We start from the raw sequence: 27354 nt of genomic DNA on the forward strand, positions 1-27354 counted from the left end.
GTGTGTGGCAGGACAGGCAAAATCACTACCATAGCAGATAAAGACAAAAAGCCATAGGAAAAACTTCAATTCACAGTTTTATGAGTGCCCTTAGCTTCCAGTTAGCTTGAGATTTTATGAGGTAAGTTGTTTCAGAGACACTTTGAAATGCACAGATATTTTAAACATTATGGCTTACGGATTGAGAACAATTTCTACAGCATCCTATTTATGTTGCAGTGCACTTTATCAGGATCTGTAGGTGCTATAAAAAAGAGCTAGAGAAAAGCCAGCATCCTATTCTGGTGTCCAGGCTTCCCTTGATCCCCCAGGTAGGTGGTGTTTTCTTTGAAGCTTGCACTCCTGAGGGACAAGGAACTGTCATGGTAGACAGTGGGACTGCACATCTCCCCAGCCATTTCGAATAACATCCTGTAGTGAGGAGTTTGGCAGAAGTCCTCTGAGGATGACATCCTCCACTGTACAGACAGCTTTAGGGGATGCAGAGGGCGTTTCTAACACCTCCTTTAGAGTCTGTCACTCAGGCAGCATCTCCCACCCATGGAACACCGCCATCAGTCTGCCGCTGCTTCCCCAAAATCACCACTGCCTTCCAGCCACCTCGCTCATCTCTGCCTGAACAAGCAGAAATTCCCTAGGATGGGGAAATTGGAACTGGTTCCAAAACTGGGAGAAAAGCAAAACGCTGGCATGGAGGCCAGAGCTGGCCAGTGCCATTGCCCCCAGTGCCACAGCATCACAGCACGTGCAGAAGGAAGAGAAGGGAGTGAGAGCAGTTACCAGCTGAAGGGCTGACAAACAAGGATGGCGGAGGAAGTATTCAAAGAACTAGCAAGGACTGTATCCTAGGAGAGGGTTTTGAAGGCATAAATAGAGACCATTACCCTGGATGCTCTCAAAGGCTCACTATAGAGCCTGGAAAGGAACAGGATGCAAAGTCATACACTCGTCACTGCATAGCCACAGAAACCAGCCAGTACCTCCAAGTGACAAGTCAAAAGTTTTACAAACTAGAGAAACAAGAAAGTCACCTGGGTCTCCTAAAATGAAAGAAAGGATCACATCTCCATCAGAAGTTGTGGGGGTCACGGCAGCGACCGTTCTCTCCCTCCTTCCAGCAAACAGGCCCCAGTTTCCAGAGATCTTGACACACCAGATCTCCCTAGAACTTGGACCAAAGCCTGCTGCCATGTCCTGACCTACCGCCACTACCACCAGTCCCTCCAGCTCTGCCCCTTGCTTCTGCCCAGCCCCAGCCACTTCCATTTATCCCCAGGAGGCCTCTGGACACAGATTTAGACTTTGTATTATCTGTTGAAGATTGGGCTTGACCCACTCATCATTGCCTCAAAAGCTTTGTCAAGGAAAGCAGTGAAGAAAGAGAGATGACAGTCTGACTGCCCTCTAGTTTAAACCTCTGGAAACACATAGGTGGTTATCGGCGATGAAAATGACAGCCTGAAAACTCTGCCCTGAGACAGTAAAAGTAGCTGCAACCAAAACCTTCAGCAAAGCACTATTTGATCAGAAGGAGAAGGCTAAAAGGGATTTCAAATTCCCCTAATCTTACTTCCTACCATGTGTTTCTGGGAGATTCAAAGCCCCGGTGGCCTTTGTAGGCCTGCCTGAACTAGTGAGGAGACTGGAACCAACACCACGTGACTTACGAGACAAATCGCTACGCAGCTGAAGTTTCAAATAAAGGATATCGGGCACTTCCAGTAAACCATTTGGCATCTATCCACACAGTAAAATAAAGCCCATGAAAAATATTTTGTGGAATACATTCAGGTGACAAATGAACGCAACGAATCTGCTCATGAACATTGCAAATGCAAATAAAGAGGCTAAATTTATCAAACAAATTACCCGTTTGATACAGGATTACTTATTAAGGGCTAAATTATGACTCTTTTGCTCATACCAAGGACTCCTTTAGTCCCAGTGAAGTCTGCCATATTATATGGAGAGGGTGATGCCTCTCAATACCAGTACAGAAATTACAGTCTCTGCTTAGGAGTTCACTCACGTATTAGTGCAGGGGTCTGCCTTTTTAATACAAGGCCCTTCATTCAACCCATAGACAGTTTCCAGTTTGATTCCAATCCTGGTAGGTCTCTTAACATTGAATTTCCTCTGCAATTGTAATACATTTGCACATTTGTGCACAACTAGGAAGCTGTGCATCCTCCTGCAGTAACAGGAGGATTAATAGTAAGAGAGTAGCTCTTATCCATGTGCTTTCCAGAAGGAGGACAACGTTTTTGTCAACCAGGATAAAAGCAGAAAATGTACTAAATGTCATAACCTCAAGATAGAGGAGAGAAAAAGTTTTGCAGGAAGAAGCAATTTCTCTCTTGCTCTCTCACTCTCTCTCTCCATTTTTCTTAACACCAACGGATATGGTTCAAAAAAAAAATGAACAAGTTTTTGGGCTCAGCATCCTTTCATTTAGCTCTGAAAGGACACAGCTTGCATCTTCCATCTATCGGTTGGTCTAATAAAGTACAAACCTCCCCACTCTCTAACAATTTAGTGATGCTTTAGTGAAGTAATTTTGTTACTCTGTTTAAACCAGTAAGAATGTAATATAACCTAGAATACTGAAGCTTCACAGTATGCAACTTTTACGACATTATTTTTGCCTAAAGAGCATTTTCAGAAAAACGATTCCCTTCTCCAATCCACTGATAACAGGTGGTAGATTTAGAAATACTTTAAGCATTACAATTTAAGATAAACCTTTCATAATATACAACAGTCACCATGAAAAATAAGCATTCGCCAAAGGTTCCTACAAGGTTATCTATCCGAGATATTAAGCAGTTAGGAATAGAAAGTATAAAGGAGAAAAATATGGTGTCTTTGCCTCCAGCTGGCAACTGTTTAAAAATGCGCTTCATTTTACTCATAAGAATAGCATCCTAGAAGTAAGTATCACTGTAAAATAAATGTTGGTAAATCTAGCTTTTCAGGGAAGACTGTTTTATACCATTTCTTGATAGGTCTTATAAGTATATATTCAGCAATAAAAATAATGTCTAGAATCTAGACTCCGTGCACTCTATTAGAAGAAACAATGAATTCCCAAGGAAAAAAAAAAAAGATACAAATATCAGCTCTTCTCCCAGAAAGTTTACTCATAATACTAGTAGCAACGAATTCAATGATGTGAGCAAGAGCTACAAATCTGAACCAGAATTACAGGCAAGGATATTTTATTTGCCTGAAAGATATGTAGCAAGGCATTCTTTTGGATTAACCAGAGAGATAATTTCACAATATAGCTGAAGGGAGAATATCCGGGCTATTTCATTCCAGTAGGAGACAGGATGCAATTGTTTAAAAGAAAAAAATCACTGTTTCTCTCATCCAATATGTGAGTGATCCTTGTAAGTGCAGAGGATTGTTCTAGAGAAACAGAGTCTCCCTCCCTTGCTCTTTTTCTACCAGGACATACAAAAACTTCTCGGCAAAACCCCAAGGGTCTGGCAGAGAATTCTGCGTGGAACAGGACCCTCTCCCGTCTAGCACTAGCGGTGCTTTTCTGGACCACCGTGAGGACAGTTTCTGCGATGGAGGAAAAGCTGACGTGGCGTTCCCACGCTGAGCTCAATGGCTTTGGCTCAGGTTCAGTGCAGACTAGGGACTGCTGAGGTGAAATCAGAAATGCTGAGGCTGTGACAACTGCTCTGCTACTGAACAACTATGCTACACTTTGAAGTTATGAAATTACTTAGAAGTCTGCCTCTTTCCCTATATATTTAAAGTTTGCGAATGACAAGGCTCTTGGCAGTTGTCTTAATATCAGTACTATTACACAACTAATTTTTTTGGCATTCCACTTGCAAAATAGGTTTAATGATATGTTCAACTAATGGAACTATTTCCCTATATCTATATTCCACTTACTCTAATGCACTGAGGTGTAACTCTAGCTTCATTTCATTATCACTTGACTAGCTCAAGCACTTGGATGTCTTTTTGGATTTATTAATGCACCAGGTTTAAAGTAATAACTATTTATGTATATAACCCCATGAATATATTCTTCTTTCTAAGCATTTTTGTCCACATCTGTTAAAGTAGATATATTTCATAATGCTTCTGAACGCAAGATGCATATTTAAAAATGTCTCAGCATTTTTTCTCTAAGCTTAAAGAAATATCCCAGTGTTATTCTCTCCTGTGAATGTTCAGCGAGTGTCCTGTCAATTCAAATTCACGGTAAACCTTTCCTTAAAGACTTTCATTTAACTATGTGAATAGATTCACTTAAAAAAAAAAAAAAAAAAAAAAAAGGCAGCAGAATTTTGGCAACTCCTTCCAGAATCTAAATATCAGGAAGTTATTGCTAGAAGCAGAGATAGTTGCTAATTCCTTGACAGAGAACCATGTTGACTAAGTCCTTTGTGCAAGAAACCAGTCTGGTAGAGATACGAAACATCCTTACAGTAGGAGAGTCTGCAGAGAAGTAGTCAGAGTCTCTTGCCTAAGAGTTAAATGCAGATGGCAATACACAAAAGAGCAGGAGGAACAAATAAACAGCAGATGCAAGAGTCATTCAGTGATCCCCGTTAAGGTCTCAGGTGAGGGCACTCCTGGGAAATGTGAGGTCTTCATTCATCTGCAAACGTTCAACTCCACACCGCCAGGAGCTCGTGTTCAAGCCATCAGGCCTAAGCAATTCAGTGTGGGGCCAACCTCGGCTCCTTCTGTTGAAGTGATGGTACTCTGAAGAAAAGTGCCAAATCAGGAGGCCAAAAAAAGCCAATTCAAAAGGCCACAAATACTGAAGTATTAGTTGAGTAATAGTCAGGGTGCTCCTCCAGGAGAGAGAGACATGGATTCTGATTCCTTCTCCAGGGACGTTAACAGAGAGCCATTTGGGGAGTTCATCTCTTTCTTTCCTATCTCCCCCTCTCTCCTCACAGGTTAAAGACCTAAGCAACTCATCTATAGCCATACAAATGTCTGTGGTGACACAAGACTTTAAAATCAGGTCTCCCAAATCACTGGCTACTGACCTAACCATAGGAATTCCTTCACTGACTTGGGGATACAATTTTAGATGCTAAACTGGTTCGTTCTGAAGCTCCAGCTCATCAGCCAGTGGGTGCTCAGGTCCTTCTGGAAACCAGTGCCATTACGGTATATCAAAACTGGTATTCAGAATCATTAGTCATGAGAAAATCACAGCTGGCACCCTATGAAAATGGACCTAAGATCTTTTAGAAATCTATATCTAACTGAGGATGCTGAGAACCAAAAAATCTCACTCTGTCTGGAAAGCTCTCTGCATAAATATTGGGTCAGCCTTTTGTATGGTCACACACCTGCAAACTGCTGAATGCTGCTGCACTTCAGAGGGTCCCAACTACCACCAGCTCTCTATGGTCATGTAACAAATTGCTGATTTTACTTCCTGTAAAAAATCTGTAAAAACTTCCCATGGATGAGAATAAACATACTATACAATGTGGCATATTGCAACTAAAAGCCTTTATACACCATGATATCCAACCACACAGGTGCTTTGTAGACAGCACTTCAACATCAGGCTTTGACAAACCAAAAAAAGAGATAACTTTCCCCTCTTCCTCTCTTTTCCCCTTTGGGCTTGCCATGCTTCAGTTCCAAAGCGTCTTTTAGTCTTTCAGGATTCAAACCCAAGTGGGCTTTACACTTAAAATAACAATGCCAAGCTTTCACCTGTGCTTTCAAAGTTCTTAACAATGAAGGGGAGTATTAAAACTCTAATTTGTTGACAAATTGACACAGTAGGTTACTCTCCCCTAACCTGAAGGGCAGGGGCAGAGTCAGCAACAGAACATAGAGTACCACCACTTTGTCCTATGTGCTGGGGTGCATTGCCAAAAAGTGATGCAAGGAATGGATGAGACACTAATGCAGTCTTTGAAGAGCATGTTCAGTGTGCTCCAGACCAAAATATTATGAAGTGGTTGGACACATTCTGTGCTAGCTTAATTATTCAACAGGTCTTTAACATTTCCATTGCCGAGCATTGCAAACTGGAAGTTATAAAGTTGTCTACAAAAAGCTTTGCTCTAGTGAGATGAGACACCACAATTTCCATAGTGACCACCAAGGCGAAGGAAAAAACATTGTGGCCACTGTGATAACATGGTCCCGTAGAATTAACTGAGACTCTCACAACACACCAAAGGTCTGCTTCCTACTTACTTCAAGGTCCTTTCTACCAGAGAGACAGACAGCGTGGGGAGTACTCAAGTGACTGGGATTTTAGAAATGGGTGATAAAAGAAAACACTAAAATCCGCATCCTATCACAGAGAGTACAACCGATGTCACAGGAAGCAACATAAAACAGGAGGAGAGGGTGAGGGTTCATAGAAAAAAATGAGCACACAGATTTCTAATGATAAATGCGATAAAAATAAATCACAGGTATGGGCAGGGGGGAAGGGGTGGTGAACAAATTTACTATCTACCAGGTTTTTTTACATTCCAAGAAGTAACCTCCCTGTGCGAAACACAAGATGAATGGGTAACATTTCCCAAGTGCTCCGGTGAGAGCCATCTTTCCTCTGATTCATGCTTGTACAGGGACAGCTCAAGTTTAAAGTTCTCATTCAGACACAGTTGGGTTCTAACCCCTGTGGTATCTTTTCAGACCCAAAGAAACCCTACTGGCATCATTAATGAAGGAGAAAAGCACTCACAGAGTGCATGGAAAAGCTATATACACTAGGAGCGACACACACATTAGCGCAAATCATTTTCTTCTCATAGTCAGTAGAGAACCAGCGCCACACACCAGGTTTAAGGAGGCAGAGACAACAGATACAGATACAACAGAGACTGAGCAAACTAGCTGTACTCAGCATACAAAAGGAGGCCTTGATTTTGCAAAGAGGAGTATCACAAGTAGTTTTATCGGTTCGTAGATTTTAAATGCATGTGTTTTTCCAGGATCAGCTGATCTTTAGAGAAAGTTCACATTTTAATATTTGGCTTAGGCACGGAAGGAAAAAAGGATGCCAACTGATGACTTTCTGCAACACCATTAAAGGCAGATGGCACTTGATCACTATACTTACCTATAGGGAAAAACTCACTCATTTTCTTCTTGAAAATTTTGTAGTCCACTTCCAAAAAGACGCAGAAGATGATACGATCCACCTGTAAGAAACAAAATTATTCACAGTGAAACAATCATGACAACAGACACTGGCAGTAATTTTTAATAATAGCAAGGAAACTTTAAACCCAACACTGTTTCATACTCCAAGAAAGTAGGAAAATATCATGGGAAGTCATTTTTCGACTTTATTGTACATCTGTGTTGTAATTTACAAAATAGCATTTGCAATTGCAGCTCACAACTGTATTCCTTGTTAACTGCCTCCTGTTTATGCAAACCACTCTTGAGCACAGTATAAGCGACTCTTGGCATTCAAGATGAGTACCTGGATGCAATGTTTGATGAAAGAGTCACATCGGGGGCTTCTAATAAGCATACAAAAGAGTAAATGGGTAAGCAAAGAGCTCTTTTTCCAATCTTTGTCCAACAAACCTATTTGCAAAACCATTTAGTATTTCAAAATAGCTTTAAAAGGTTTCGTGTGGTTTTAATTTACATGAAACCATTTACTCTTGCTATGATACAACGAGAAACGCAGCAAAAACAAAAGCTGATTAGATGACAGGTAACACACGGGGTAAATAAAACATTTAATATGCCATCTACTCAGTGAGGCTGAGCATCTCAATGAAACCACAACCCCTAATGTATGCGCCACCCACCAATGATTTCAAATAAATTGCTTGGGACATCACTGTATGCAAATGGCTTTTCTAAAAGAGCCAAAAAAACAACCAAAACAAAAAGAAAGAGAATTCCAAAGCCGCCTTTAAGATTGAAAAACAGCCACCAAGACTTCTCTCTAGCCTTGCTATTTCTTTGTTTTATCTATTTGCATAGCCCAGCGCAAAATGCCTCTGCAGCCAAAACGCAACTTCAGCAGGGAGCTGTGGAACAGACTCCCCCCACAGCTGAGCTGAGGGATCCGCAAACTGATAATCAGGTTTTCCTCCAAAGCGCATGAGAGCTTAACCAGAAAGGGATGAAGTCCAAGCAACAGCAAATTCAGCATCTTGGCTGGCATTACGCTATACTCAGGTCTCCACAGGCAATATGCTGATGTGTTGTAGCAGAGCTGAAGAATGCCTTTGCACGCACTACAAAGAGCAGCAGCCTCCCCCCCTTAACAAGGAGAGCTGCAGGAAGAACGTTTGCAAAAAAAAAAAAAAACCTTCTTTCCCTTATCTTCACTAGAAAATGCTGCCCTTGTGCTAGAGCTGCTCTTCAAAGCAAAGTACAAGTCTTGGCTTCAAAGTTACCATTAGGCTGCAGAGCTCAAGCCAGCCTTTTAGGCTTGTTTTGGAGCAGCCTGGTGGAACAGCGAAGGGAATGAGAGAGTGCAAAATAACCAGTTGTGCTGGAAAATGCTAATGGTTGCTGACAAGGACACCTCTGAGTGGAAGCCAACTACGCAACCTGAGAAAGCAAAAAGGCAGGAAATCTGAGAGTGCAAGTACGGGTTGTGGGGGTGCTAAGGAAGGAAGAGGCTTGTGAGCAGCACCGAGAAGCCACAGAAGGGCACAGCGCTGGGGGAACGGCGCTTGCTGTGGAAGCAAAGCAGCACTGCTCTGAGCAAGAAAACTGCCTGCTGCTGTTTGTTCAGGGAACCAAGCCATTCTGTGCACCCGTCATAAACAAACCAGGCTAGACCTAAAAAAAACATTCCACTGTGTCATCAATTACTCTTCACAAGGGAAATAATCTGGTACAACCCCAAGCAGTGGTTAAGTACATGGGCCAAAAAGGCATACTGCTTTGTGTACCCACATATTTATAATGTACAGCACCAGGCTGACAAGAATTTAGAAAGCCACATTTCACTTAGATGAGGGTTTCCACCTAGGTAAAGTGGTATGCTTGCAGAATGGAAGCTTCAGACTGTGAATGCTTAAATTATATTTACTGCAAAAGCTGATTTAGAATAGTACTTGTGCTATTCTAGAATGTCATCTTCTATCTCCACCTCCTAAGTGGAGTAGATATCCAAGCCCTACGGTGATAGGCACAGTGTGTAAACTAGGACAGACAAAACAGCAAGGGCATAAATTTATGAACCAGAGGAGGAATTATATCGACACACAGAGACGTTCTGAGTTGTCTTGCTCCCTATATGGTTCTTACATTCTCTGCTGTAAACATTATGGACATTTTCCTCATTTTATGCATTTCAGCTTTTCAAGGTGTTCCCTTTATTTTTATTTATTCTGTGCAGCTGGCATTGATAAAACTTCTGCACTCCTGAGAATTCTTACCTCCCCTAATATAATTCCTTCATTTAAAGATAGGGAATCTCTCTAGAAATGGCAGACTATTTCAACTTTTCTAGCACCCTGACTGTATACATCCTATATATAAACCTGTTCAATTTCTTCTCAGTGTGTGAAACAGTGCCCTATTTTTAAGTATGCATAAGATATTGTGATGACAGCTCAAACCCTGTGTTTATCTGATTGAATGGCATGTGTTGGCAGATAGTAAATCTGAAATTAAACCATATTCTATCATCCTGCCAGTCATTGACTATTTTATCTGACATCCGCAGCTAAAATAACTTGAAATTAGGTATGGAAAGTAACCCTTGTCCTCACCATTCCCATTCCGACTACAATAAGGAAAGGTTTAATCCAAGTGAATCCAAAATTCACTTTGCCTGCTGGCTCACAAAAGCTCAGCAGGCCTTTGGGGATCTGCACTTATGAAAGCTGCTCCTTATCAAAGATGAAATCTCTCCTCTCATGTGGCTCGGAAATGCCAACTTGATTAGACATTTCGTGCTGCCCATTCACAGAGGGAAAGGGAGTAACCCCGAGGGACTCCCCCGTGTATGCCCAAGAGCCACCAGTGCCTTTTGTAGGTGACTGGCTCTTCCACAGCTGACCGAAGACCACTCAACTGCAGAAGAAGTTTAAAGGAGCTGCAAGTCGAAGGTATTAAAGCTCATCCTTGATTGACAGCTCTTTTTTGGAGGCCTGTATTGGAACCAACCATCCCCTGTCAGAGCCTGATTAAATTCTGCTCACTTCACAGTTGTGAATAGGTGGATCAAAGAATCCCAAAATTAGGAGTGCGGCAACACAGGAAGAAGGGACTTTCACTGCATGAGCTGTTCACTTAGTAGGCAGCTTCACAGCTCAAGGCTGTGAGTACATAGATTCTTTTTTTCTCGGGACCTATGCTATTTGCCAGGCTCCACTTAATTTTGAGGGGGATGCCCTCCCTGTGATTTGGTTAGCTGCACCTGATCGGCACTGGTAAACTGCTGGGGCTTTGCACGGCTCAGAGGGCTCAGGCTATTTTGCAGTGGAATGGACCCTGAGTCAGTCATTAAAGCCAGCATTCTTGAAGGACACAGCAAAATCTCATGAACTGAAAACCCCTCTCCTGGGTATAGCAGCAGTGCTGGTCTTAGTGCAAGAAGCTAACAAATACATTTTCTCCTGTTTGTGTTATTTACTTCATTTTCTTTTCTCCAGTGAATGTGAGAGCACTTTGCATCTATGGAGTTTCAGGTTTGTTGATGGCTTAATGCACCTTGGATTCACTCATATACCAGCAACGGTCTGGAAGAGAGGTGCTGTGACTGCAAAGCCTCCCCGTCTCAAGACTTGCGGGGCGGGCGCAGAACGATTTTGCAGACTTGGCGGCTTCGCAGGTCAGCAGATAGGCTGGACCACGGGCAGGCTGGCCCCTCCGCGGGGCACAGGGATGGGCGGGTGCTCTAAGCCTGCACTCACAGAGCAGCGCAGGCACTGTGATGGAGCTGCCGAGGGCATCTTGCAGACCGCACGAAGGAGCTGCGATAGCTGTGCTCCATAACACACCACCACTGCTACCAGCCAGAGACAGCTCTGCCCACGCAAGATGAACGGGCCACGAATCCAGCCACTCGCCGCTGGAGGAAATGACTGCAAGCCTCACCACAGCTGAGGCTGCAATAAAACAGGGCTCTGCTGATGTTTCCTGGCAGCTTCACCCCCCTCCTTACGGATTCTTTGAAAAGAAAACCAACACTGCCTGCCCAACAAACTGAATGTATGTGCCAAATTCCCCGAAAGACCCTGCAGGGCAGGAAGGGCTGGGAGCCCACCGGCCGTGTGCGCGCACGTCTGCGCCACAGCCACCTATGGAAGCAGCAGCCTACACTCTGTGGCTGCACCTTGGTATGTTTTGGAATAGAAAATGACTCCTTTTTTTTTCTCAGTTCTTCTGCTGTGGCCTCTGGCAGGTCGCCCAGTTCCTCTGACCTGATTTCCCTGTGTGTTTAGATGGGGACAGGAAGACCTGGTGGTATACTTATGCATCACTACAAAGAGGTATTGCCATGCACAATCGACAGGACATGCCAAATGTAGTTATAGGTATAGTTTAGTTATACACCAGTTCCAAGCTATACGTATCAAACACATATTTTAAATAGAAAACTGATGAGAAGACATTCTACAAAATTTTATCTAATGAGTGTTTCCATGCCATTGCCACCTTGTGTTCTGGAAAAAAACCCAACTCATAATGAAAACAAAAGCAACTGCATTTCAGCACTTTCAAATATTTCATGCGTCTCTCCAGTACCAAGAGACCGGTACTGGAGATACAATAGAGGCGGTGGCTCTTTTTTACCCAGGAGGCAGTGACTGCTTTTTATTGTATGCGGCAACAAGTTTCATCATAATTTAAATCTTGTCAAAAACTACACAATAGGAAAACAATTGTAACTTGTAAAAATGTTTCCCAATCCCACATCAGATTAATAGTAACAAACAACAAAGAAAATCAAGAAGCATTCTGTTCTTTCTATTTTTAGCAAATCTTTTCTATAGAATGTACTCATCTAATCCCATCAGAACCTATTGTCATCAGGCAGTAGTTAATACCAAAGGCTTGTTGTAACATTTTTAATTTATCAAACATTCTGTGGTCTTAATTCAAAGCTCAGTGAAGCCAAACAGAGGCTTTTCATTGACTTCAGCATGCTTGGATCAGCACCTATGCTTGGCAATGTCTAGAAGTAACATTTGCCTCCTCAAGAATTAAAGTTCTTCTGATATGCAAATTTCAGTATCCGAAATCTTCAGATACTTTCTCAGACATATCCTTAACAGCCACAGTTCAGAACTATCTGTACCCCTTAAGTCTCCTCGAGTGCAGTGCCTGTAAGCAGGGAGAGCTGGCCTGGGCTGAAGTCCCAGGCTTCCCCTCTGTCCAGCCAGGACGGCTTGGGCAGCCCTGCTGGCTTGCAGCACCGGGCAAGACTGCCCTGCCTCTGACCAGTGGGCACAAAGTCACAGAAATCAGCTTTTCAGAACATACTCTCACGGAATCAGCATCTCAGCCATGGGAAACAAAGAATAATAAGAAAAGGGGTTTTAATGCACCTCAGAACCAGGCTTCCAGCATGCCACCTGAACTCTGTACACTGGGCGAAGTTCCCTTGATTTCTGGCGCAGGGTTTCGGTTTGGTCTTGTGAAGCCCACACATCTCTCACTAGTGTTCGGGGACTCCCTTTTCCACCTCTTTGTTTTTGGTTTTCTGCTTGGGGTCTTCCCTGACCTGCACCAAGCCAAGGCACTGAATTCACTATATCCAGAGGTACACTTCAAAGAGACAGGTGTCCACTTCTGTCCCCTTAAAGTGCTGCTAAATGTCCCTCTTGACGCTTAGGGTTTCCCTTTCAGCCTACCAGCTGCCCAGTTAGATCCTTTAGGAATCCTATTGCAACCAACTACCAGATGGAAACACCAGGCTTGTAAAATAACACAGACATTGCCCCTACCTCTCCCAGTAGCTGTGCTCCAGCTCCCCGAGGGCTCTACCTTTGGTGAACACTGTCCACGTCTGGTCGGTTAGCCAGCTGCTGTCGGCCCAACCAGAAAGAAAGGGCAAAGAGGACTGCCTCCCATGCCCTGCTTGGAAATGAACCCTGGGCAAGACCAAGAATTTTTCAGACACTCTCTGCAAAGGAGAATGCTTCAGGCCATATAAAAGAACTGCTCATTTCATAGCACTGTAAATTAAAATTCAGCCTCCTGATATTATTACTAATTTCACAGAAACCATTAAAATATACAGTCTATCTGACTGCTCCTTTTGGGATGACATCATGGTCTATAATTGCAGAATTACTCTTGAAAAGAGCTTCAGACAAGTATTTATGGCAAATACAAAGCTTAGGCACCATTTCCATCCTCATAACAAGACTTAAGCGGGGCAGAGGTATCAGACTGGCGATATGGTGAATTTGACAATCAATGAACTGTGTGATGGTTTTTGTAAAGCAATTCACCTAGCCTTAAGATCTTTACAGCTGGCCTACCTTCAAATCTACTGCAGGCCTGAGCTGAAACACGCTCATGCTCACCTGAATTTGCAGCCACCCAGATGAGCCGAGCTTCAGGCAAACAGGCGTGCTTTAGATCACCCTTCAGTCCTCCCGAGGGAGGGAGAAAGTTGTACCCTCTCAGTGCAAAGCTCTTTGATTTTAATGGATTTGAGTTTTGAGATTCTTTGAATCCAAAGCAAAAATCTGAGTAAAAATCCACATTACTGCAAACCTCCTGCAAGTAATGGTATTAATAGATTATGATTTCACATCAAGAGCAACTACTCATTGAGGACTAACTGTGAGGAAGCAACTCTTACTTGAACCATCATATTACTTAGACAGTCACTGAAAGAAAAAATAATACAAAACATGTGAATTCTAAAATGATTTATGCTTGTGACAACTAGAGTGGTATGTTTTCTATGGTGGTCTTACTTAAGTTAAAAAACAGAAACAGAAATGTTATTATTGGTGCTTTAATAACCTACTTCATGAGTTTTACTTTGCTTGGAGTGAAAAATAATTAAAAGCCCAAAGGCAATTAAAAAAAAAAAACACCTGAAATTTATTATGAGTTTCAAATACTAATATATACAACATCTCAGAGGAATGTTATATAGGCTTTGCAGCAATCCTTGCCTCTAAAACAAAACACACTAGCAATACACTTGGCATTGAAACCCAAGAGAAATGTGAAACATGGTCAGAAGAGCTCTCCCTCTCTACTGCTCCTGTTCCTACAGTTCTGCTCTGGTCACATTTGACAGAAGAGGACAACTTATTCCCACTACCAGAGGGGCACCAGATACACCATTACAATTATCGCTATGGCATAAGCGTATCTCCGCGTTACCAAAACATATTAACAACAGTAATGCTTTCTGGTAGAGAAGTACTTCTACCCCCGGCTCTCAAACACAGGCAAGCAGTATATCCTTGTTATACTTCTGATAGACCAGTACCTCAGTGTGGAAATGTGACGTGCCCAAGGTCACGAAGAACGAGAGTAACAGTACTAGACTAGAATCCTGGCCGTTCTTCTCCTCCAGCAAAGGTGCTACAAAAAAAATCCCATCAGTAGTCCCAAGCAAAGGTCACAGGCTTTGCCACTCACCACCACTTCTCCTCAGGCACATCCTTTCAATGCCCCCATTTATTGCGTGAATCACTACTGACAACTCTTCTTCCCTAATACCTTTGTTGTTTTTTAAAAGTTTCTTATTCTCCTTGAGTGAATCCACTTCACGTCGTTAGCACCTTTTTAGTACAGTGAATTATTCAAGGACAGGCAGAGCTCTCCCTTTTGGAGCTGGCCATTCTTTTTGCTGAGCTGTTATTTTCTGTGTGCAGAAAGCATCTGCCAGCCAAGTAGAGTGGCTGTGCTAAAGAAGCGCTCTGGATTTAAAATAGAAAATTATGACAATAATTTCTGAGGAATTTACAAATTACCAGCAACAAAACTGTACTTGTCCTAGTTACTTATTTACTTTATGATTGCATAACAAACAAAAAAAGGATCAAAAACAAACCCGTGCATCACATGCCTTGACCACCATCCCTCCCCCCTCAAATGCAAACAAGAATAAGGGAAAAACTCAAAGGTTTCTCTTATAATCAGTTCTACTGCTCCGTAATGTCCAGGCACAGAACAATTTGCAGCACTGAACTTGCTACAGTGCTGATACTGCAAAAGACATCCTAGTCTTGTACTGCTAATGTAAATGCAGATAGATTACAAACTGGCCAGTAGTTAATAGTCCTGCATGTTGGCTTTGTGGTCAAACAGTTAAAAGCTTTTCAGTTTCTGAAAAGTGAAAATAACCTGTAAAATCAGCCTAGGACTTAAGGCAATATCTCAGTATATTTCTTCTGATGGTCACTAAAACATGTCAGGAAAGGGGCAAGAGAGTAGTTTAAAAATGCATTTGTTTTTACCAAGATACCCATCAATCTGCACAATTCAGTTTTATGCCACACAAAGATGATGACATAAAGCCCATTAATCTTGTCTCGCTTAATACCTACTGTCCTTTGAAGATACATGTTTGGAATATCTGAAGGCGACCTCCATTTTTCACAGTTACCAGTCATAGGGCAGCTGACACAGCCAAGATAATCCTGTATTCAGCAAAACTGGGGGAATGAATGGATTCTGATGAATGTAATTTGCTATCTCAGTGACAAATGGCAAATGTGAAGAGAGGGTATGCATGCAAATATAACTGTGTTAAATAAGGGCTTGTGAAGGATAGTACTCTGAAAATATCTGATAGACAGTTTCACAACAACCATGCATTTTTGAGGAGATAAATCATCAGCTTACATTAAGTTATCATTATACTCTCATTGTGGATCTCCAATGAGTAAGATGGTACTGTAGCATACAATCAAGTAATCAAGTAATCCAACGGGCTTTTTGCACCATGTTTTATCTTGCAAAGTAAATTTTTCAGTATCTTTTTAGTACAAATTGGACTTATGTACTCCAAAGTTCCCAGTAATTATGTGAGCCTAAGCCTGTTTGGGCATTCAACCTGTGGTAGGCTCTAATTCCCAGAAGGTGACATGTTCCACTGTCACCTAAAACTCATTGCTGGACTCTACAAGGTTAAGGTTTCACTTCAGGAAATTCTTCTGTTCTTGATGTTTTTACTAGTGTTGTCGTAGTACTGAGTACTACCCAGCAATATGATTGCTACTGGCCAGCAGGGAGTCAGCACTACTTGTTCAGAGTCAACAACGCAAGAAAAAGAAAGAAATGCTTGAAAACAGACAGAAGCCCCATCTCCTCCTTGCCATCACCTTTGTGGCTGTTCTCAGATCCCGAAATCTCAAATGGTCCCATGTCTGATTTTAAAAGCTTCTGCTTTGCACCATGCAGGGTGGAAAGCAGGTGACCATATGGTACCTCCGACCCTTCAGATGGCTAAAAGTAATTTAGGTATGGGTACTCCAGGCAGAGCTGGCTGAGGCTGCAGCCCCGTCGGGAGGGCCACACAGGCCCGTGCCCTGGAAAGGCTCCCGGCTGCTCTGCCTCCACCGCAGGGCTCGCGGTGACAGCTACTGCCAGGCATTACCCCAGAAGAGAAGTCACCAAGGTTGCGCTGCTGAGAAGCCCTGAGTGGGCTCCTGAGGACGTACAAAAATGTTTGTGCCCCACGAAAAGAGAAGGAGGAACAGCTCCTAGAAGCAGCAGATGATGGCTTGAATCGCTTTTTACTTAAGTTGTTACAGGCAAGGGGAAATTTATGGCTGTGATAAACTCACCAACAATTTTTTCATTGAGTTCAAGCAAAGGTTTTACCTTGCCCAAAGGAGCTCAAGGGTCTGTGTGTGCATTTGGGGAGGGGAAGGGGGAAGGTATTTTACATGTATTGAGTGCTCTCACTTTTGCATTTCACATTACTTTCTAAATTAGTGACAGAGGAAAAAATTCTGGCTTGATGTTGCAAAGCTGGAATAAAATTCCACTTGCTCAAGTATTTCCACTGAAAGGGGCAGGATGACGCCCACGTACCAAACACTGCACACACCCAGAACCTCAAAGATTTCGGATTCAAAAAGGTTTTTAAAAATACACAGTTTGATTTGGAAGCTCCTTACACCTAATGCAATTGAGAGCATTTCCACAAGGAAGCTTGTCCAGAGTATTTTCTTCATTTGCCGTTGCTTCTTTAATCATTCTTGCCTTCATCCTACATTAATGTTGATGTTAGTCCTGATCCAAAGACCACTGACTTCATATGAGTTTTGGACCAGTGCAACTAAGCTGCTCCTACCCTGGTGTGAAGACAGTAACAGCATTTTGGACATCCAGTTTGTTTGACTATAGCTAGGTATTCAAAAATTCAACAAGCATCATGAAAACTGCACTTTTAGAGGTGGAAAGCATTTACCTAACCTATACTAACAGCACTACGGCTGCAATCATCTACAGTTTATTTCAGACTCTCCTCCCCAGGACCTCGGTTTATTCTCTATCCTTCATTTGAGGAAGAACATATGGAGCGATAACACTGGTATGAAAACTTAATAATTACTCCCTATTACGGCAATTAAAACTCCTGTTGCAGAAGCAAGATGAAGGGGTAACATACCTGCTACCCAGGTCATAAACGAAAGATATATACACACACACACAGCTTGCAACACTCTCATTCAAATGGTTTGTTGTAGATAAAAAACAGTCCTTCTAAAAAAATTATTTCCCCAAGAACATATGCCACATTGCACAACTTGAAACAGCAGTGAAACTATTGCTTGTAGTGACACCTGAACTGAATCTCATTCTTGTAAATATTACTTTATCACTCTCCTTGAAGAAAATGTTTTACGATTAAGTTATCTGTCATTTACAGATCAAATAAAACTCATTAATGCAAGCTATTAAAGACCATTTTTAAAGGACAAAAGCTGATTTTCTCAAATACTGTGTGTGTCTCATTCTAATGCTAGAGATAATCTTTTTTGCCATCAGAAAAAGACAGAAGCAGGCAGAAGAGGAAGCTATTAAGAATAATTTCCAGTACTACTAGAAATAACACTACTGCTCCCAGGATACTCGCTCCAGTGTGTCTTCCAGAAAGGAGATCAGCTCAGGACCATTCATTTAATATGTGTCAGGTAGATGCCAGGTAAAGTAAATATAATCTTTTAAAATGTCTATTTATCTCCTTCCTACACAGAAGTTTTTTACTCTTTCTGTACTAAGTGACTTCTTATAGTCACAGTTACACCCTATTCTTGCCTGAGACACTTAGGTAGGTAAGACAAAATGTGCGTTTGTGTTAAATAAGTATGACTATAGAGTGATGAGTTATTTTCATGAGTTTTTGCAATGGTTGACTCCCGGTGTCCTGACAGAAATGACGTCAGGAGCCTGCGTGATGGGAAGGCAACCTCTGCAGCGTCTCTCGCTACCCAGAAGGCAGCTCCAGAGGAGCACGGACCAACAGTACACAAAAATTTTATGCACAATACTTATTCCTGAAGGAGAGCAGGGGACTAGGTCAAGTCAGGGAATGGCCGCACTTCAGCATCTGGTTTTGAGGTATTTGCACCTGTGAGTGTCTGGGACCAGTAAGGAAGATCTATGCTTGAGAGTGGATGTGGTTATGGTTTTGGCATACGAGCTTGGTCTGTGATTCAGCCAAAATGCCCTCATGTGAAAGGTTATTAAGCCAGCTTGATACAATTGATGAACGTCTTCCACAGAGGATATTGCAACTTTAATATCCTTCGCTTAAAAAAAAAAAATCTGCTAGGATATAAATGTCAACTGTATGCCAACATTTTTCACAAGGATCAGGCAGGGAAAAAGAGATCCATCTCTAAGGGATCAGTTTTAAATTAATTTTAATAGTTGGTAATGAAATGACAGCTTCCTGAAAATAGCCAGCAGATGTTCCAGCACTTTACCAAATCTCGCTGTCTAACCTTAGGTACCCCAGTTCCACAAAATTCATCTTCTAGGCTGCGTTCTGTTTCTGGAGCTGGAATGCTAATGATGGCTGTTAGTGGTTTCTGTTTTTTACCAATGTTTTTATTTCTGCTGCAGACCAGAGCATACAAGCCACAGAGGCGAATAAACACAGATTTGTATTTTATTAGAAAGGAAAAGGAAATACCGTATTTACGGTATGTTGCTATCTACAGATAACCTTCCCTCTATCTGTCTGCTCATCGTAAGATAAAAGGCATCTAAATTACTAAGATGTTGCTCAAATACAATTGAGAACATTAGCACAATTTATATGAGCTACTCAAATGCACTGATGTGTACAAAGTTTCCAAAACCATTTATTGTCAAAATGTCAATGCTAAATGCACAAAAACGTAACTTACTTTATGCCATTAATTAGCTAATGTTTGCACAGCACTTTGAAAATGTAAAAGCACTTTGAACACTAAGAGCTAAGCAGTATTACTCATTTTACTCATGTGGACTCTCTGTATGAATCATACACAATAATCACCTCTTGTGGAAAGTATTTTTGGCCCACAGCCGAAACCTAACCTAAGATTTGGCACTTCTATCAACTAAAGCATCTGTAAATGGCCCTGTTTCAATTTCAGCTGGAAGTTTTCTTTAATGTGTTCATTACTGGTTTCTTCACAGTATATATTACATGTGTGCCTAATAGGTGCCCTCACAGCTTCGTAATTAACTCTGAATAGCAAGAAAGGGAAAATGTGAAAATTGTATCTTCCTCATTTGTCCGAAACATAAGAGAACAGCGGCTCACTACTGTTAGCTTGGACTTAACCACTTCTCTTGCATATCTATAAGATGCAATGGGCTTAATGGCTATAACACCCAATTGTGATTCCCCTTCTCCTTCCTGAACTGTGGCTCTTTCTCCTTCACAAATTACTTTGTGATCTACTGCTGAAAAGCGTGATGTAAGAACTAGACAGTCTCGTCCTTATCTATTTCCACGAGGTGATTTCCTCCCCTCCAATCACCGTGTCTGGGTTTTTTTCATCATCCTTTGTGCTGGAAGCGACTGCCACGAGCATGGGTTTTCCTAACCAAGCGCGAGAGCGCAAAGACAGCTTTCACCAGGCCACAGTTTGCACCTCTGAGCGCTACTGTTGCACCAGCATTGAAAAACTACGCACGGCTATCCCCACCTTGCACAAGATTGCTGCTCCATGATCCCATTCGGCAGGCAAATTTAAATCTAAAATAAGCAGAAACCAACAACACTTTACCATTCTCCTGTTGGGACTAGTTCAGGAGAACTGTAATGAGTTACAGCTGGCCTGCGTACTGCCGGCAGGTGGGTAGACCCGCGCTCCTTGGGGCCTCAGTTTCCCGGCTGACCTGGTGGGGATATGAGCCTTCGCTGTTACAGCTCTCCAATCAGAAGGTATTTTATGCATGCTTTGTATTTGTTTAAACACATGTCTATCCGTAATATAAATTAGTCTGTGTGGGATTAACCTAGCCAAGAATATTTTTCCACAAATCTGTCCGGATGTCCAGATTTAAAGAGTTTTAAAGTCTTTGTCTTTTAAACTTTGTCTATAGTATACTACACCCCTGTCTTATTAACTACCCCACCGTACCCCTACTAGCTGGTAAGTATATTTATCCAGCATCATTTTTTAGCCTTTAACTAATGGAGAAAGAAAAACAAGAATGGGAAATATCTGATACGGTTAACATTGAACTGTAAGGCAAATCACTTGAAGTAGGGAATCTAATTTAGAGATGTTAAAAAAAAGGAAAGAAAAGAAAGAAGGGATATTTGAACTGACTGACTCAGAACAGATGAAACATTTTACAGTGGTTGTAATGTAAGTTTATAAACCTCTCTGGGGCAGCTGCACTGCATACGTCAGCCATAAGGGAAACACGGCAAGCTCACGCCCTCCACCGCAGCACCGCGCCGGCGGAGCCTGCCGCTCGGCAGAGCTGCTGCAAGCCCGCTCAGCAGCGCTCACAAAGAGACGCCTTTTCCTCATTTGAGCGCGCTGGAGAAAGGGGCACCACGGGGCGGGCAGAGGAGAGCGGGCGCCTGTGGACGGAGCGGGCCGACCCCGGCTCTTCACTGAGGCAAAGCCGGGCGACTGCAGCGGGGCCACGCGGATTCCCAACAGCAAAGGCTCTCATCTGGCACATCGCTTCCAGGCGGTCGTGCTTCATATTCAGTAATTCCGGGTGCTAAAAAGCTGTATGGTACATTCAGGACTCCAGACACAGACATTATTCAATAATAATAAGCTATCGTTTTACATAATACCCTAGGCTTTTATTCTGATGGCGGAGGAGGAGGAACAAGAGAAAGAATGAAAACAGCTTTCATGCAAACACTTTAAACAAACTGCTTCAACTAAAACAGGCAGCTCCCATCACAGACATGAATCTACCAGGCACCTCTTTTCAACAACCCTTACCAATTCCCAGATTTCTACAACCTCAAGCATGTTAAAGGACAGGGGTGTCCCTGATCTCAAAGTCAAGGCAATCGCTGGCCCTTTTCCCTGTTACACAGTAAGGACTACTGACTTCACATACAAGTATTCACTGCCTTTCTGGAAAGCTATGGTCTGGGAGATGATTCCAACTGATTTAAACTTGCAACTTCAATGTTCAGTATTCCTCAGGGTTAAAATCCATAGAGCCCATTCCAGATCCTCCACTTGCATTAGTCATGGTGATCAGAACCAAACTATTTCTTGCTGCAGATTACTTAACACCCACCCAAAGCTCCGTGTTCCTGCATCAGGTAACTCAGTAACAAATTTCACCTCTCGGAGTATAATGTGCCGAGGAACAACTTAAATGTGTCAAAAGCTCTGAAAAGCCAAATCAATTTTCTCCCATATTTTCTGTTATTAAAATATCTGCTCTGGGGCTGTGATTTTTATGCCAAGTTTCAAAGCAGAATGACTATATGCAGTTAAATTACAACCCTCTAAAACTTGGATTTACAATACATGTAATGAAAGTCCTATAACATTTCATATGCGACACTCCTACAAAACTAAACTTTCAAGGGATGTCATGTAATGGTTCAAACTGCCTCTTACTCCACAGCAAGATGATGTTTTCTTGGGGGAGAAGACTTTCTTTATTTTCCCATTACAGTACAGAATGAATATTGCATCTTCTTTCTCAGTAGGTAACATTTAGCCTATTAATAAAAGAGCCTTTTGGAGTGATGGATGATACCGCATCTGTGGGACTAAAGCAATGAGCAGTTATTCGGTGCCCAGTTCTGTCTGCAGATCTGAAAGCACACTGTCACCGTACACTCCCATATTTACTTACATCCTTATCCATTCAAAAATCACAACATCAGCAACTAATTATGGGCATCTCACCTGCCGGGGCATTTCGGAACTTATAGGAAATCAAGTCATGTTTTCATCCCTACTTTCCAACTACAAAGACTAAAAACATTTTTAAGACACGCACATGAAATAACTAAAAAAAGAAACAACAGAACCCTGCTTCTTGCATGCCTCCAAAGGTTGGGCTTTAAGGAGAACATCAGCTGCCACGAGAGCTGGCGCCGAGGCAGACGGCACTGGCTGCTCTTCAGCAGTACCGGCGAGCGAGACACCCGCCGACGCTGAGGCATACAATCTAGCGCAAACGCCCAGCTATCGTGTGCAAGGCCTCGCTGGCTCCGACCTGCTGCTGCTGAGCGCAGGGGGAGCCCTTGGCCTTGGAGGGGACGTGGGCCAGGCTGCCTGTGACGCTCCCTGCACCGGCTGCCTCCACGGGCAAGAGCGACAGGGCGTGCTCCCTCCCGGTACCGCCTGCGGGCAAGCGCCTCCGCATGGGTATTTCCGCGTTACCGTGCTGAGAAGGGAGGCGGCATTTTTGTGGCACAGGGCATTTTCCTCTGAAACAGCCAAGAAAGGGCTGAGGATTTGAGGCAGCAGAAGAAGGAACAGCTCCAAGAATAAGCTTCTCTCTGTTGCGCTTTTTCTTAATATGTGCCCCGGGACATACTGTCACTTGCATCTGCATTTCCAGGCTCTATTTCCCTACAGAGCTCTTCCGCTGGAGCCTATAAAGCAGCATTAGGGAACAGCACCAACGATACAGAGGACTCGCTGCAGCCATGCTGCCAGGCACCGAGCGAGCACCACAGCAGCAGTCGGCTGGAGGCCACACTCCAAAAACCACGGCGCCGGCACTCAAAAATCCACCGCAAACCTGACCCTTCCCTCTCCAAGAAGCGAGCAGCAAGCAAACTCGGAAGCAGCCTGGAGGGGATCCTGCCTTCGGCCGCGGAACCCTTCTGCAGGGTTTGCCTCATGAGCGTTCAACCTGACCTAGTAGGTTTGGCTAGAAAGTTAATGACTTCAGGGATATTGCCTGCTGCAAACTCCTGCGAGCACGTGTTGCTTGACTGAAAAGTCCACGGTTGGAGGTGGTGAGCGGGACGTGCTGCAGACTGAATTCCTTCCGTAAACAGCAGCACAACTCGCAGCAAAAATGCTCGCTTTACAGTAAACAGTACAGGCATGGACAGACTTTAAAACCTGCTGCTAACCACGTTCTGGCAACAGAAAGTAGCTGTTAAAAATATTTTCAATCAGAGCAACTGAAATGTGTTCTCTGTTGAAATGAAACAAGTATACAAATCACTGTTTGGGGGAGTTCTTATGTTTTTACCCCATTGTAACATTTAGAATCAGCTACTTCCCTTTTATTCATGTTGTGTTTATTTAAAAGGTTCAATCTGCCTTAATTCAGAGCAATTTTGAATGTAAAATGTTTTTTATCAGGCTTTTATGTGCTATTCTGTTTCTCTGTGAAGCCAGGCTACAGCAGCTCATCAAAAGGCAGTAAGGCGGCCTGAATTTTATCTTACTGTGATATAGCTGCAGTGGGCAATCTGATCTCATCAAGAAACAATTGCAATAAAGATATCTAAGTGGATGTCACAGCTCTGCTGAAAGATAATAAAGTGAAATGAACCAAAAAAACAATCTTTCCAATACAAATCACATAGTTAAGTTGTAGTGATTTGCAAGCAGACTATGAGTGTGGGAGGGGGGAGATACAGTCAGAAATGCCTGATTAACAGTTTTAAATGATTTTTACACATTTGGTGAGTGTATAATTAAGGGATTTACAGCATTAAAACCTGGAGCTGTTGTGCAGTGCTACACTAAATGAGACAATCAGTAACAAGGGAAAGGGTGAATTACACCTCCTTCCACTGCAGTCTGAACTACTGTCTCCTAAGATAAACACTATTGATTGCTTTTAAGCCTCCTCTACTAGAAAGAGACTTCTAATTTGGGGAAACCAATACTAAAAGATAGCTGAAGACCCTCTCCACGTTCATCTGCAAACAGAGAAGGGCAGAGGCTTGCCTGACCTACTCGAAGCTGGAGCACCCTCGCTGCCTTGCCTTGTGTCGGGGGAGACTGGCCCCTTGGGCTGCATTCCTCTTAAATGCCCAAACTCCACCGGCATCCACGAACCATTGTTTTAATTTCCTGGCAGAACAAAAACATCTTGCCGCATGTGTTTTACCATCTTTTTTTTCCTTTTAACGTCTGCATTAGTGCTTGAAAATTAACTCCCTAAGTAGTTTAACAAATATGTCGTCTTTTCCAAAGCAAAGGCTTTTGTGAGAGCCCAAAATAGCCTCGGCTTTCAAACTGTGGGGTCCTTCCTACCTCCTTGGTTTATTCAACTGCAAAGGAATAGGGTGGTGGTATTGAATTACCCGTGCCGATGGGTTGGGAGGCTGTTTTGGCCGCTGCTTTCTGGTGAGGGTTTTCGGGGGGTTATGTTTTTAAAGGAACATACTACATAAGCCCAACAGCCAATGCCAAACCTCCAAAAGCAGAACACATCAGAAACCATATTCGGGCAGACACTGTGCATTATATCCCATACAAGATGGCCAATGCGCCTTCCAAGAAAAACACTAGCGCTGACTGAATGCAGGCCAAGGATTTTCACGTTAGCGTGAAGGGAGGCGAGGCAGGCACACAGCGCTCCCCCCTTCTGCTTTCCATTTGCAGTGGTGACCACTCCTAGGCATATTATACCCAATACACAGCTGGACCTTCTACAAAGAAATAGTTGTGGTCTTTGCTTGACTTTTGCTGCTGAACTCCTGACTGCTTGGAATTCACATGATTTCCTCCAAAACTATTGAGGTTTACCATAATATGACACTCCTTTTCTTACAGTCTATCTTGGGACAGCCAACCCAGGCTGGTATTGAAAGAGCAGTTTCGCTAGTGATTCTTGTTAAAGCAATTACCTGTGGACACTACCTAAATGCATTACAGAGCCATGGTGGCAAATTGTTTAAATAAGTAAGAGGGCACTCGGGGAAGAAATATAGCTAGTGAATACTGGGAGATGACTGCATGCTTAACCCTATAAATGGCAACCTTATGAGAACATGGGAGGAATTTTTAATAAAGTAGTCATAAACAGATTAATAGCTTCGAAAGCAACAGGGGATTTTCTCCTACACAGCAACGGGATTTTCAGCAGACCCAAAACAGTTCTTGTCTAAGTAGAAACGTGCTTAGCTATATCCCTTTCCCCTGATCACCCCACCTCTCGCCATAAAGGGAAATCAATATGACGACATGTTGTTCAGAAGAGGCTCAGAAGTCAGGCGCAGGGATTGCACCTCTAATCCTATGGGAATCTAATTCCACCATCTCCAGCCCATGGAAGGCAGCAGCACGTGACTCCAAGTTGCAGTGCAAAGCCTAATGGAGGGAAGCACCTACAAATAGATACCGGTAGCCACTTGACCTCTTACCTCTGGGGATGTTGCTTACTACCAAGAGTAGCTGTCCTGCAAATAATCCTCTTGATACTTGCATTTCTAGGATCGGGACCTCGGTTAGCAGGGACAATACTTTGATTATATGCACAGTGCCTACGTATGGATTTCTCTTACGCTCATGTGGCTGACCATTTGGGAAAACCAGGGGTAGCACAAGGGTTAAAAATCGATCTCGGCACCACAGCGTTCCCTCAGCACGCTTGCAGAGCTGCCGCTAATAATGCTGGTGGCAGTTTCCTGAGCTGTAACTCACAGCACGACGAGAACAACGTCGGATCTGATGAAAATTCCCCCCCTCGCTGCAGAAAAACACCCCATCGCTTAAAAGTTTTGAATGTGCTAACAGCTAATTTATTAAAGGAACTCCTGCAGCGTGCCTGTTTACAGGGCTTCGGCGGCATACAGAGGCAAGGCCTCTTCCGTGCATGTAAGGGTAGCAGCATCAAGCTGTATTTTTGGAAACACAGCACAGTGTGCCAGAATAAGTGCTGGACTGATCAAAGAAAAGCTAGGATGCTGTGCTGAGACTTCTTTCTGCCTGCACGAAAAAGAGCACTATTAGGCACTGGAAAAGAAGAACAAATAAGAATAAGTTGTATTTTTTAAGTATTGAAATCAAGTGAAGCAAGTTTAGGCCAGATTACAAGTACTGAGAAATATAAAACTTTCCAAGATGCTCAGATACAATAAGAAAGGAAGATGCACGTGAGGGCCGACAGACATTAGAATTGAGCTCTTGTCATAGAGTCCCTTCTCCTTCTATGAAAACTTATACTTTTCCCTATAAACCCAAGCTAAAATTTCTCAGCACCAAAACTACTGATAGTATCTGACCAAAAACGGGGGTAACCAAGGGATGGGGGGAAGGGAGCTTGCATTTTCCAAAGGCTTGTTTTTTTTAATCAAGAAAATAAGATCCTTTCCGCAACAAATTTAAAATGAGCTGAATTCCTCTTATCGTCTGTCCAAAAAAATCTGTAACAGACATTTTCAGCCATCTCCAATGACAATCACACATTCCAGATGTCTCTCTTTGACAAGCTGTTAGACTGCCAAAGCCTGAAAATGGAAGAAGTCCAAGAAAGAATTAGGTATCCTCTAAATCTAACAACATTACCTCATTACCTGCAAGTAAATATTAGGCATAGTCTAAGTTCAGAAAATAAGGCTAAGTGCAAGGAGCACCTGGTTAACAAGCTAATGGGCTAAATAATTCTGTATAATTTTCACACAATACACTCTTCTGTGTTAGATTTCCTCCTCCCAGCTGTGTCTCTTTGCAGAGAAGTGTTCATAAAATAACCTTAATAACTTTGCAGTTTTCATTTAAATTAAATATATACACTTTAACTTTCACTAAAATACCATTGTTAGAAGCAAATCACTCGATGTGTTGTCAAGTGACACTCTAATGAGTATGATTTTTAATGGGCTTTAAGTAGCTGAGGGGAAAGAAGTAAAACTGTGTGTCGAACAGACTGCTGAAGAGCTGTGTATCTGTTTGAGGTATGGTATCGTACATGCGCCTCTGATGTATACGGTAATGAAAATACATGTTTCTATAATGAGCATGAATACATAAATATGTTGGCATTATTTTTTCCTTACTTCATTTA

General features: G+C 42.7%; 1 protein-coding gene across 1 annotated transcript in view; it reads right to left on the reverse strand.

Moving 5' to 3' along the window:
- MACROD2 (mono-ADP ribosylhydrolase 2) overlaps nucleotides 1–27354 on the reverse strand; it is a 903624-nt gene that overhangs the window by 85519 nt on the left and 790751 nt on the right. Inside the window, exon 9 of the mRNA XM_067292887.1 lies at nucleotides 7082–7163. Within this exon, the coding sequence (XP_067148988.1) occupies nucleotides 7082–7163 (82 nt within the window). The remainder of the gene's footprint in view (nucleotides 1–7081; nucleotides 7164–27354) is intronic.

This window comes from Apteryx mantelli, chromosome 3 (genome assembly GCF_036417845.1).
Source record: "Apteryx mantelli isolate bAptMan1 chromosome 3, bAptMan1.hap1, whole genome shotgun sequence".
NCBI lineage: Eukaryota > Metazoa > Chordata > Aves > Apterygiformes > Apterygidae > Apteryx > Apteryx mantelli.